This window comes from Rhineura floridana, chromosome 2 (assembly GCF_030035675.1).
Source record: "Rhineura floridana isolate rRhiFlo1 chromosome 2, rRhiFlo1.hap2, whole genome shotgun sequence".
Classification (NCBI taxonomy): Eukaryota; Metazoa; Chordata; class Lepidosauria; order Squamata; family Rhineuridae; genus Rhineura; species Rhineura floridana.
Genome location: NC_084481.1, coordinates 68,218,970 through 68,233,143, shown reverse-complemented (window position 1 = coordinate 68,233,143; position 14,174 = coordinate 68,218,970). Strand labels below are relative to the sequence as shown.

At 40.4% G+C, this 14,174-nt stretch overlaps 1 protein-coding gene across 1 annotated transcript in view; it reads right to left on the bottom strand.

The window, feature by feature from the left end:
- Positions 1 to 14,174, bottom strand: part of LRP1B (LDL receptor related protein 1B) — a 524,827-nt gene that overhangs the window by 225,861 nt on the left and 284,792 nt on the right. Inside the window, 2 exon segments of the mRNA XM_061608878.1 lie at positions 74 to 202; positions 9,490 to 9,615. Coding sequence (XP_061464862.1) covers positions 74 to 202; positions 9,490 to 9,615 — 255 coding nt within the window.

Sequence of the window (14,174 nt, the reverse complement as noted above, 5' to 3'; positions counted from 1 at the left end):
CAAGTTATACAACTAGTCTGAAATATCACATGAAAACAAGATACAAGTAACCAAATAAAAGAAATAATCTTACCACAATAAAATAACTTCTCGTCAGACTTGTCTTTACAATGGGATATACCATCACAGGAAAGTTGGTAATCAATGCACTCACCATTGCCACACTCAAAGTCAGAGTAAAAGTTGCATGAGAAGTTTTTAGCTGAAAGGGTGAACAATAGAAAAGCAAGCTAAAGTTTATTTGTTTAAGTATTTCTATAACCCGCCCATCACCCAAATTCCCCCAGGTAGAAATATACACAGTGTAAGCCAAAATTTAGACAAGATTAAAAAACTGTAAAACAAAATACATAAGTTTAAAGTTAATGGTGCAACAGCCAATGACAATCTTGTAATTGACTACATGTTGCATATTTCAGATTGCAAATTTGCCAATCATTTTGATACTATTGTACAGTCCTTGCAGTAGGGACCAAGCCATGAGGAAGTAGAAACTATGCGTCTCTGAAAACTTATTTTGTCATTTGCAACTTTATGACTGTCTGAATCCTTTCATTTTCTATTCAATTAAGGACTCTTGGTTTTCTGAATAGTACTGTTGTCTTGGTGAAAGTATCAAAAATTCTACACTAAAAGGATGATGGTGGTGGCAAAGAATTAAAAAATACTGTAGCAGAGTTCTCATGAATTATTTTGGGAAGTACCAAAGCACTGTGATTAACCACAAAACCAAATGGGCCAAAGTTTAAGCTTCAAAATGCCTTTTTTCATTTTCTTGAGTTCCCTGAATGTGTTTTGTTTACTCCCTGGACCCACTGATATCTCCTCAGTGCTCCCTCTTTGTAAAATGAATAAATATTTTCTTTACATGTAACGTATATGCATTCTTGACTTTAGTCTGTGGCTTGGCTCACTTTCTTGGACTTATTTCCTGTATTTTTATGCTGGTATAGCTGTAATATGGATCTCATATGTGGATGCCATTGTCTGATGGCAGGGGACTAATAAGAACAAACACATTTTGCACTGGGCTCTACTGTTACAATTTTGGCCAGCTTTAATTCTGCTTCAATACTGAGGTGCTCTTTCAATACTCTCCCAGCTCTTCTACATGGAAGCCACTGACCCACAGGCAGATCCCATGTAGCTAGAGGCTATATTGAAATGATCGAATCTATCTATATAGGCAGGGCCAATTATATGGGTCCTGTGTCATGGAATGGGCATCCCAGTGGAAGGACAAGCTGTTTCCATTGAAAAGCCCCAACAATTGGTTCTACTCACATGGCATTCAGGTAAATTTGTAGTTGCATAAATGAAATGAAATGGACTGCCTTCAAGTCGATTGTGACTTATGGGCGACCCTATGAATATGGTTTTCATGGTAAGCGGTATTCAGAGGAGGTTTACCATTGCCTCCCTCTGAAGCTGAGAGGCAGTGACTGGCCCAAGGTTCATGGCTGTGTGGGGATTCAAACCCTAGTCTCCCAGGTCGAAGTCCAACACTCTAACCACTAAGCCACACTGGGTCTCATAGTTGTATAAAGTCCACCTATATATAAGCAGCTGCCATGACCATTTAAAATGCATCTGATTGTATGAGACTGTTGTGATGATAATGCTACTGACTTGAAATTTGCAATTCGTTTTCAGTATTGTTTTCTTTCATTATGCAAGCCATAAAAAACACAGGTTGGTACTGATTCCAAACTGTCAATTAATAAGATCTGAACACATCTGGTTCCAGACTGTCAATTAGCAAGATATGAACACAAAGCAATAAATTTGGATCAGAACAGGAGATTAAATGATTGGTATCTTAGTATACTGGAAAAGTAAAACTGTGCTCTTGCCTTCTTTTGTATGCAAATGAAGAATACCTACATCTTAAACATACTTCGAAAAGATATATATCACAATATTGTATATCTGTTATCTAAGTTTCAGTTTATTGTTTACTACCTGGCCATAGGCCTTAGCAGGAGATGCCAGTACAGAAGGCAATTTAAATAAGCATAAAATTTATACAAATTTATAAATACAAAATGCGCTATCGTTACCCACCAAAAGCAGGGATTAAAACATGTACATAACAGCAGCTGTCAGGCCGACTGCTTGTCGGCTAGATACTTTACCCGAAGCTTTGAGGCCGCTAGGGCAAAGAGAGCCACGCGGTACGAAATCTCCGGGTCAGTATCTGACAGAAGAAACACAATAGAAGGAACTAACTGCTCTGGGCCCCCACAAGGCAAAAGCCCATCCAGAAATTTGGCCCGAGGGTGTTTGTAAAGTGGACATTTTAACAAATAATGAGAAAGGTCTTCAACCTTGGGGGCTCCACAGATACATAACCGTTGGGTCCATGGAATGCTATTATATTGGCCAGACAAAGATGCAGTTGGCATTGTCTGGAACCTGAGAGCTGTAAATGCCTGTCGTAATTTCAAAACTGAGATCTGGTCCAGATAGTTTGCTCTGCAATGATCATATTTGAAAAGGCCATACCACTTGGAGAACTTAGAATTCATTGTTGTCAGTCTATCAAGCCAAGCACTATGATGAAAAATGGCCTCCTTGAGGCTTAACTTGCTGGTTTGGTCTAATAGAATCTGTTGAGGAATATGGTATAACTGACAGATCTTAGCCAGTTGAGGAGACCAAAACTTGTCCAGCAAAGCGGTTTCAACGCCTATTTTTAGGGTTGACTTGGAAGAGGGAGGATGTGAGCTGGCCCTCCAGTAGTTTAGTAGGGCCAGATGAATTCTGGCTCTAATGGAAGGAAAGCCTACCTCTGATCTTAAAAGCGCCGCCAGGGTGCTAGATGGTAAGAATAGGAGTTTTTTAAAAAAAATATTTTGAATTGACTCTAATATATCTAAAGATGAGTCCTCCCATCCCCAAACTGGGGCCCCATACAGTATCTTTGCAAGTACCTTACTCTGGTAGATTTTCAATGCCGGGGTGATCAAATTACCCCCCACTGAACGAGAAAAGGTGAGTATTGAACCACATGTTCTCAAGGTGGCCGTTTTTGTAAATTCAATGTGCTTCTTCCAAGAGAGGGAGTCGGTAAAATGGACACCTAGATATTTGAAGGTCCTACATTGTTCAATTGACTGACCATTGAGTGACCATTTATGGATAGGAGACCTTTTGCCGAAAACCATAATCTTGGTTTCGGCACAATTTACTCGAAGATTTTCGGAATCACAATAGCTGGCAGTCTTGTCAGGCCCCGTCTCAGTCCGACGCGGGTGAGAGATAATAAAATCATATCATCCGCATAGAGGAGTACCGCTATTTTCCTAGCACCCAATGAGGGGGGAAAGAGATCTGGGCCCAAAATCGCTTTGACAATATCATTTAGATAAAAATTAAATTAAAAAGGGGCCAAAAGACAGCCCTGTTTTACCCCTGATGTGACTGAGAAAGGGTCTGTTAGGGAGCCTTTAATACCCACCCTAACTCTAGCAGAGTTATCGGTATATAGTGCCTGTAGCAAAGCAATAGGCGTCTATCAATATTAGATTTGGCCAGTTTCTCCCGGAGCCTAGCTCTATCTACAGAATCAAAGGCGGCTGCCAAATCAACAAATGCTGTGTATAGATGTTTAGTTGGGCCGCTAATTGATTGTCTGGCTATAAAGGAAAGAGTGGCGCAATGATCTATTGTGCTTTGGCCTTTTCTGAACCCTGCTTGTTCTGGAAAGATAATTTGGTTTTCCTCCTCCCAGTCCTCCAGTTTCTGCAAAAGAAATTTGGCGTAAAGTTTGGCTCCAATATCCAACAGGCTGATAGGGCGATAATTATTTGGATCTTGCTGCTCCCCTTTTTTATAAATTGGAACAATAATACTTTGGTTCCACCCGTTGGGGAGCACGCCTGTATTGATCTGTTATCTAACAACCAGTGGTAAGATCAGTATTAAAGTTGTGTCAATTAAGCAGTGTAATGCTTTGGGAAAGTATAAATGCCTGACCATATTGCCCAATTAATTCCAGTTTCAAACTTGCTGCATATCAGCTGTGTGGGGTACTCTCTGTGATATGCTGACAGTTCATTATTGATAATTCTAAGGCTATACTGAAGTAAAGTGCTAATATGAGATATTGATGTTTTAATTACATTAACTTGGAACCACTGCAAATCAGGTGTCGCCATACGAGATCAATTGATCTCTTCATGATATGTTTTTCACAGCTATTCTGTGGTACATTGTTACAATGTTAAAGCTTTAATTAGCATGCTTATTATCAATGTAAATCATCTGTATGAATCACTTTATCTCAATTATAAAGCCAAACAGGAACACCTATGCAGCAAGGACTACATATCTATATAATACACTAACTTTAAATGAATTTATTGATGAAATCTGCTTTATATCAACTCTATATTCACAATACAAAAGTGTGAAATGTTTTGGACTTCCGGGAAGGGTGAATTCGCCTGTGCCTGCCTTTGAGACGAGCTCTCGTCTCAGAGGAAGCTTTTTCAGTTTTAAAATCAGTCAGAACATTTTTTTTGACTGGTAAAGACTTTCTCCCGGGTAGGGAGAAACGTAGAGATTAACCACAAAAGCCTGTGTTTGTTGGGAGGACTGGATTTCATTAGTTTATGAGAGAAGGTTCAGCCAGCAGTGCCGGACGGACTTCCAAACAAGCTCTAACTGATTAAGCGACACGTTTATCTTTTCTTTAAAGGAAAATGGATTTTAACAGGCAAGCATCCTTCTTTCTATTTTTATCATCTGGTTTAAATTGTTGCAGCAAAAAGAGATTTGTCAATGAATCAGCTATAAAGAATCCCTGGGTGAGTTATAACTCTTCTCTTTCATTCACGAAATTAAGGAGGAAAGAAATTGAAAAAGCTTATCTTTGTTATTATTGCAAAAAGCTGGCCTGGAATTGTGCATTTTAAAGATACAAACGGATGAGGGATTTCTATTCCGAGGAGAAAAAAATAAATAAATCTGATTTATGAACTTTGGAGTATTATATGTCTGGGACTATTTCTTTTGGTCTATTTCATTTTGACGAATCTGCTTGTTCACGATGCCACTAACTGTTTTGATGCTGTGAACTAAATTTGTTTTGCATTCCTGAACATATAAGAGATAAGGCAGGCTGTGCTGTCTACACTGTGATGTCATCGGGCTTGGAATATTAACCCAATTGTTGCTGGAATAAGAAGTGGTTTGTTTTTTTCTTCGTGGTTTTAAGAATGGCAATATGGCAATCAAGAAAGTGGCTGAGATCCTGGAAGTAATTATGTTTCAGAAAATAATGGATGAGATTGAGATAACGAAACAAACCCTGAGACAGGGTAGACAGGAGATGAAAATTGAATTTGGCAAAATGACGCAGGAGCTTAAAGAAATAGGGGATCTTGTGAGAGAGGAGGTTGATGAGATCAGAGATACAACTCGACAAGCATTAGAAGATGAAAAAAGAAAAATTAAAGGGAAGATGCAAGCCCTGGAGATTGGAACAAATGCGGAACTGGAAAAAGACTTGGAGTTTATGGATATTAGAGATAAAATTTACTGTTTGGAATTCAACATTGTCTCTGAAGAAATTAATGAAGATATTAGAGATAAAGTTATCAATGTCTTGGATAAATTTCTGGACTGGAATGATGTGATGGAGGCTTGACATAGAAAAAATCTATGGAATTAATTACAGATATGTGACAATGGAAAAACTCTCAAGAGATGTGCCAGTGCATTTCGTAAAAAAGAAGAACACAGATATGACTTTACAATAATATTTCAGCAACACATTCAGAATTGATGGCAAGGAAATATTTGTGATAAAGGAAATTCCCATCAGACTCTTATTATATGACTATGGCTATGACAGCAAGATTATTATGGGATATTGATAATGGAAGAATGGCTACTGAAATTACTGGACTTAACAGGATAATTGAAGATGGAAGATGGAATTAACATTGATAATGGAAGAATGGCTATTGAAATTATTGGACCTAACAGATTTGATGAGATGGATTAATCGACATGTTTATTTGGAGAAAAATTGATAGATATATTTCTCAAGGAATTGAAACCTCTCTTTGACTTTTTGTGGAAAGAATAAAGTAATGTTTATGAGATTTGATGATTAATTAAGATAACTACTGGAGGAAAGTGATTTTGTAATATAATTTAAGAGACAGGTTTGTTATATATTGTAGACCTATAACTGATCTGCGACAAATCGGAAGTCAACATTTTATTTTATTGTTTAATTATTTTTGTTTTGTTTTGTTTTTGAAAATTTGAATAAAAATCAATGATAAAAAAAAACAAAAGTGTGAAATGTTTTAATTCTAACAGTCTGCTTTGCTCCTTAAATGGCCTCTTGCTGTAAAGTGTTCAAAGTAAATAACATGCATACTCTATTAAATAAAATTAACATACCATAAGATGGGAAAGGGAGAAAAACATATGTGAATTAATGGTAGCTAATGTTAACAGTCATAAGAGGCAATGGAAAATGCCCAGAATGACAAGGAGGAAAGGTGCAAAAAAGCCTTAAATTTAGAGAACGGAAATGTGGATAGATTAATTTCCTTAGCCAACATTCTGGATATTTCAAAATAGATGACTCCCTTCAACATCCAAACAATGTGTGGGCTAGTTTCACCCTTTGCCACTAGCCATCACTAGCTGGTGGCTCCGATGTCAGTGGGGCAGTGAATCTGCTCTGGATTTTAATACCAACTTTCAAGGAGTGGTTGGAGGCTCTGCACCTTGAACAATTCCTTGAACGTTTGGACTAAAACCCGGGGCAGATCCATTGCCCCACTGACATCAGAGTCACTAGCCGCCATTGCATGACTCCCTGACATCCATGCATGAGAAGGGGTTCTACGCATGCACCAACATATCTATCTATCTATCTATCTATCTATCTATCTATCTATCTATCTATCTATCTATCTATCTATCTATCTATCTATCTATCTATCTATCTATCTATCTATCTATCTATCTATCTATCGCTCCTCCTTCTGAGTAGCTCAGGGTCCTCCTTCATATGGAGAAGTTCTTCATATGTACATTTTACATCTGTGGAGGCATTTCTCAAACACAATGAATGCATGAATGGCAGGCATATCAGGGGTATGAAGCTGTAATTCTGATGAAAAGAACATACAAGGGCAAATTGATGCACATATTAAAAAAGGAATACTCCCAAAACTTTCATTAATATCTTTTCCAGACAATTTAGTAGATCTGAGAAAAATACTGCTGGATCTAAAGATGCTATATGACAGAAGTGGGGAATCTCTAGCCTCTAGGCCAGCCTTTCCCACCCAGTGCCTTCAGTTGTTGTTGGACCACAACTCCCATCAGCCTCAGCCAGCATTGCCAATGGTCAGGAAAGATGGGAATTGTGGTCCAACAACATCTGGAGGCACACTGGTTGAGAAAGGCTGCTCTAGGCCAATCATGGTTCCAGTTGGCCCCCAAGGTCACTTTCCTCAAACCACACCCATCAGCTGATGTCACTGGTGACATCAGCTGATGGTAGGACCTTCTTGGAAAGGCCAACCTGTGCTGATCCCTTCAATCTCTGAAAAGGATCAGTGCAGAGCAGGCTTTTGAGAAAAACAGATCTGCTTGCATTTGCTGCACATGTAGCAAGAGCAAGCAGACCCATTTTTATTTTCATAACTGTGTGACGGAACAGTCACTGATAGCCCTGACAGGGACTGCTCTGTTGTGCTGTGATGAAGAAATAGGTGCTTGTTTAATAGTGGTCCTTGAATCTGTCTCTCCCCCCCCTTTACAGATTGCTTTAAAGAGTGCTTGCTTTGAGACAGTCTCCCCGCTCCCCTGCTCCAGGGCAGGATTAAGCTGAGGAGTGCCCCTAGGTTGATTCTGAGCTGCCTGCCATCCTATCCCATCCCATCCCCCCCGCTTCACCTACCTTTCTGCCTTTTTTGCGGCTGCACGCACTGTGCGTGCAGGTTTGCCATCAATCAAGGTGGCAGCCAAGGTTTCCCTAAGGGGCTGAAGCCTCTGCCGCCATCTTGGCAAACCATAAAAACAGCGCAGAAAAAGGTAAGTGAAGCGGGGGGATGGTGGGCAGTTTGGAAGCTCTTCTCCCACGATCCGCGGCTCCTGTCCTGCTTCCGCGGATCACAGGCCCCCAAGAGCTCCGGGCCCCTAAGCTTCAGCCTACTAAGCCTAATGGATAATCCGGCCCTGCCATGCTCAGATGGATGTGTGGGGACTGTCCTAAAGCATTTTGCAGCATTCTTTGCAGCATGCTCCCCCTTTACAAAGCAAGTGTTTCTTCATCATTGATGAATGGAGCAGACTCTGTCAGAGCCAATGTCTGCACACAGCAATGAAGAAAAACCAGGTCTGCTTGCTTACACTGCATACACAGCAAGAACAAGCAGATCCTTTTCAGAGGCTGAAGGAATCAGCATGGGGCAGGCTTTCCAAGTCTCCTTGTAGCCCCTTCTTTTAAGCTCAGATAGGTTAAAAAAGTTTCAAAAGTGCATGTGCATAAAAATGTGTATTTTTTAGATAAAATATAGTTTGAAATGTGAAGTTTGAGAGAATATATGTTCAAAAACACTCAAATACACATTTCCATGTAGATTTTCTTTTTCTTAAAAAATTAAGAGCAATGCGGAAACAGGATAGAACATACTTATGAATTAACACATTCAGCAAAGATACAGACCAGAAATAGACTGATCTGTCCATCTCTAGGAGAGATAGAAGCTGAGATCATGGGCAAGTGGCCACTGTCTCAGGCGGCCTACTAACTCCAGACAGCCCAGATGGATGTCCATCCAGGCCCTCCCTTGAGCTCTGGGGTCATGCCTACCATTCGCAACTGAGATTGTGGATATATTTGGACCTTGATATTGTGAGCACTCCCTTGGGCTGTGGGGAGCATACGTGTCACCTGAAATATGGGCACTTGCCTAGGAACACAGTTGCAAATTGCAAGCTCAAGGAAGTACTCACATAGGTTGTGTGTACTTATTTCAGTGCATATACATGTCTCTCAGTCTGCCCTACTGGACACATTTAATAGGGACTAAGCCCCATTAACTACTAGGGTTGGCATGCTAATTCACCTGATACTGGCTTAGAATTGAACCCTAAGGATTTGAATCTAAACTAATGAAAGCTCTCCAACCCTTACATTTCCTCTCTGCAGTGCTTGAAATAGAAAGCTCTGTGCTATCCTGCCACTCCAAAATCATCCTTGACAATTTCCAGTGCCAGTTTTCCTTCCCTTTCCTACTTCTTAAGAGCAGGATTAGCAGTGAAAGGCAAAAGGAAGGTTTTGCTTCTTCAGTATGGCTCTGCAATGCTCAGAGAATTCCACTAACCCCAGAGCAGCCATGATGAACCAAACTGAATGACAGCACTAGAAAGGTTTTGCTCTGTGTAACCTTTTTCTACAGAGAACCTGACTGTCTGCTGCTGCCGCCATCATCAGTTAATATTACTCACACACACATCTGTTGTCATCTATAAGTATGCGATCACCCCTACATGAGCAATTAACACGGCCATCAGGAGTCAGAAGACATAAATCATGGCAGCCCCCATTCATTTGGGCACAGGGGGATAATTCACCTAAAGAAAGACAGAAAGAGAGAGAGAGAGAGGAAGAGAGAGGGAGGGAGGGAGAAAGAGAGACTATAACATAAAATTATCAAAAATCAAGTAATCTTATATTACATTGGAACAATTTGTTCGGGATCGCTTGACTGATCCAAGTCTAATGAAATTATGGTACATCTTAGGAAACACAAGTTATTTGAAATATTTTATCTTTCACATTTATATGTCTCTTTTCTTCTGAAGAGCTCAAGGGGGCCTACATATTTTCCCCATTTTATCCATATTGTCCCCATTTTATCCATATAACAATTCTATATAGTAGCTATGGTTGAGTGACTGTCCAAAGGTCATCCAGCAAGTTACATAGATGAGTGGGGAAGCTGCATTTTTCAATACATAAACTCAGTGAACTTTCAGAAGTTATCCTTCACCCTCAGGATCTGGATCGACTTGAAGGCACATAACAACAACAACACACTTGCCTTACAACTTCCCATAGCTCTAACCACAGTGTGCAGGTATAATAACTTCAAATTGCAGACCTTGCTCAAAATGCAACTTGAGCTTGTTTGAGAGAAGACTAATGTGCCTAAAAAGTGGCAGTGTCTTGAAAGAAATTATGTTGGCAGTGACCATCCTGGAATAGGCTGACAAACTACTTGATCTGAATGTTCAACCTGAAAAAATGCAGGAAAATTGGCTGCAACAAAGCTACACTGCATACCTAACATGTGTAACAACATCTTTCTATATGACAGAAATAACTGAATGGCAGCCAAGATGGAGAGGGAAGATAGTGATAACTCTCCTATGTAAAATAGAGAAATATAGCTTCCTCCCTGTTCTTCATCTATGGATCAAGTGGCAATCTTCTTCCCCTCCCAAATTTGCCTGCCTCCCAGGTAAGCAGAGAAAGTAGGCATTATCCTTTCTTTGAGACCTTGAGATTCCCATTTGGCAAGGAAGAACACTCTGGTAACAATAACCAGGTGAGAGGATTCAGCATGACTAGAAAAATATATATGTAGCATGTTAATTCCATTTGGTATTATGGTTGTCAACAGAGTAAAGATTTTAACTAGGTTAACTGTCTGGGTTTTAATTAATTAATTAAAGTATAATGTGAAATAAGTCAATTTATTGCAAAATCTGAATGAAGCTACCTTCTGGAAAGCAACGCAACATAATTGGCAACATCAAACGCTCTTTAAGCAGATAAAAGAGCCTCCCAGCTCCAGGGATTCTTGGAAGAAACAGAGTATCTAGATCCATTTCTGTCTGGTTTCTGGCCTGGTTATGGGACGGAGACGGCTTTGGTCGCCTTGGTGGATGACCTATGCAGAGAACTGGACAGGGAGAGTGTGTCCCTGTTGGTTCTGCTGGACCTCTCAGTGTCTTTCGATACCATCGACCATGGTATTCTTCTGTGTTGCCTTGCGGGGATGGGACTTGGGGGCACTGTCTTGCAGTGGCTCCGTTCCTTCCTGGAGGGACGAACCCAGAAGGTGGTGCTGGGGGATTCCTGTTGGACCCCTTGGCCGTTGGCCTGTGGGGTCCCTCAGGGTTCAGTTCTGTCCCCTATGTTATTTAACAACTACATGAAACCGCTGGGAGAGGTTGTCCAGGGGTTTGGGGTTTGGTGCCATCAATATGCTGATGACACCCAACTCTATTTCTCCTTTCCACCTAATTCCAAGGAAGCTGTCTCGGTTTTAAACCAGTGCCTGGTGTCAGTGGTGGACTGGATAAGGGCGAACAAATTGAAGCTTAATCCAGACAAGACAGAGGTGCTCCTGGTCAGTCGTAGGGCGAATCAGGGAATAGGGATAGAGCTGGTGCTGGATGGGGTTACACTCCCCCTGAAGACACAGGTTCGCAGTTTGGGTGTGCTCCTGGACTTAGCTTTAAACCTGGAATCCCAGGTTTCGGCAGTGGCTAAGAGTGCTTTTGCACAGTTAAGATTAGTGCGCCAACTGCACCCATTCCTTGAGCCATCTGATTTGGCCACGGTGACACATGCCTTAGTTACATCCCGGTTAGATTACTGTAACGCGCTCTACGTGGGGCTGCCTCTGAAGACTGTTCGGAAACTTCAGTTGGTTCAACGTGCTGCAGCCAGAATGTTAACTGGGACAGGTTACAGGGACCATACTACCCCCCTGTTAAAAAAGCTCCACTGGTTGCCAGTCTGTTTCCGGACACAATTCAGAGTGCTGGTGATGACCTATAAAGCCCTATACGGCTTAGGTCCAGGCTATCTATCAGACCGTATCTCCCTGTATGAACCTGCCCAGGCCCTGAGATCTTCAAGAGAGGCCCTTCTCTCAATATCCACGCCCTCTCAAGTACGACTGGTGGGGACGCGTAAGAGGGCCTTCTCGGTGGCTGCCCCTAGGCTTTGGAATTCCCTTCCTAGGGATGTAAGAATGACCCCCTCCTTGCAGTCCTTCCAGCGTCAAGCAAAGACCTTTCTATTCCAACAAGCCTTTGGTATTGACGGCTGCTAAAGATAGGGCTTGACGGGAACTGCATTGCTAATGCCTAATTCCTCCATTTTTAAACTGTTTTTTTGATTCTCTTTTAGCTATAAGTATGAATGGTTTTCATATTGGAATTAGTTTAATTTCATTTTAATCTAGACTCTGTATGTTTTAATTATATGTGTGTTTTTAATCTGGAAGCTGCCGCGAGTTCCAGTTTTGGAAGGATGGCGGGTTATAAATAAAGACAATAAAGACAACAACAACAACAACAACAACAACAACAACAATAATAAAGGCTTTTTAAAGTTTCAAATTTGGCACAAGGATGATAAGAACAGGTGCATCTGCTGTATACGGACTGCTTGGTGGCAGGCCCTTCGTATTGCAGAGTTTTTGTTAGTTGTGGTTGGGGAAACAATTTTAATCTGTGACTGAAGCTTCAGTCAATTAAACACAATAACTGATTAACTCAGAGCAGCCGTTGTTATCAAGTGCATGCCTGGGTGACAAATCAAATAATTGTCTCATGGAGGATAAAGATAACTGTGAAATGTGGGAGATTCAGAAGATGTGTGTGTGTGGAGCGGAGTCCCAGAGCTGCCCTCGTAACACTGGAGTCACTGCTGCTTGTCTGAGATGGAGCAGCAGCAGGGGTGGACAAATATCTCAGTTTCAGTTTCTCATTTTTGTCAATATTAAGTTCACATCAGTATGTGGCTTCTTTTAAAAAACACTCCACAAAAAAGTCAATATTTTAATACACACTTCCCCTTACATGCACATTTTTGTATGTGATTATGCCTATTTATTTATTTTATTTATAAATGGCTTCCCATGAGACAACCCAAAGTGATTTATGATATAATATGCACATTTCTGCAATTAATGTATTTATGTATGCTGTTTTCACTAATGTACACATTTCTAAGCATACTTTCCCTAATAGACACATCTTACTTTTTTTTGTTGTTGTTGTTGAACTATATTACAAAATTGAAAAAGTGCCAATTGCAAAAAAAGAGAAAAAGCTTTGTTTTGGATTATATATTGTTGCAGGAAGTGAAGATTAGATTTGCTTTCATTTTAATGCAAACCTAACAGAATTTCTCCTCCATACCTAGGCAGTGGTGAGGTTGGTGCCATGTGGCTGCACTGGTACCACTGCCAATAGAGCAGGAGTGCCAGTGCAAAGGTGTAGCCCTGATTTTGCCACTGCCCTACCTAGGTATCTATGGAGGGCAGCTCCACATGTACAGCTACTACAGTGTGAATAGGCAGCTGTCACTTGTAACAGTATCAGAAGAATCAGGTAGATTGAATTATACCTACATGAAAAATACATCTAACCTCATTATTATGGCACAATAACTTGGTGAGTGCATGATAGGGATGGGAAAATCTGTCCATTTCAATTTCTCTCAATTTCTCTGTTTTCCACTCTTAAAAATCCAGTTCTCTACATTTCCAAATCAGTTCAAACATTTCTTCTAAAAAAGTCCTCATTAAAATTTAGCCTCATTTTAGTGTGAATTTTTCCTAATATACACATCTTAGTATGCAATTTCCCCTAATATACACATTTTTGCAAAGTAATTTTCCTTACAGTAATGAATTTTTGTATGCTATTTTCATTAATATAAACATTTTTATTCACATGTAGTATAAGCATTTTTGCACACATTACTTGGCACTACAAAATTCGGAAAAGTGCAAATTTTGAAGGATGGCGATGTTTCAGTTCACATGTGCAAATTTGGTAGGTTCACCTATAAATATGAAATGAATTGAATTTCCCCCCATTTCCTAGAATATGATGCAATAAATGTCTGCTACCACACTACCTTTGGTAGAGATCTAGGCTACAGGACTTTCATCCAACAGAAGATTAGAGCAGAGCTCTATCAGACAGTAGGTTCCAAAGAGCTTCCTGCAAACCCCAAGCCCTATTGAGATGAATTGTTCTGTTGTCTGTGAGGTTAACCATGCTGGGCAAGTTTGAATATGGATATAACTGCTGAGATTTTTGCAGCAGACTGCAAAGAGAACACCCAAAAGAACACTGCAAACCCATCATTTTGTGAAGATTAG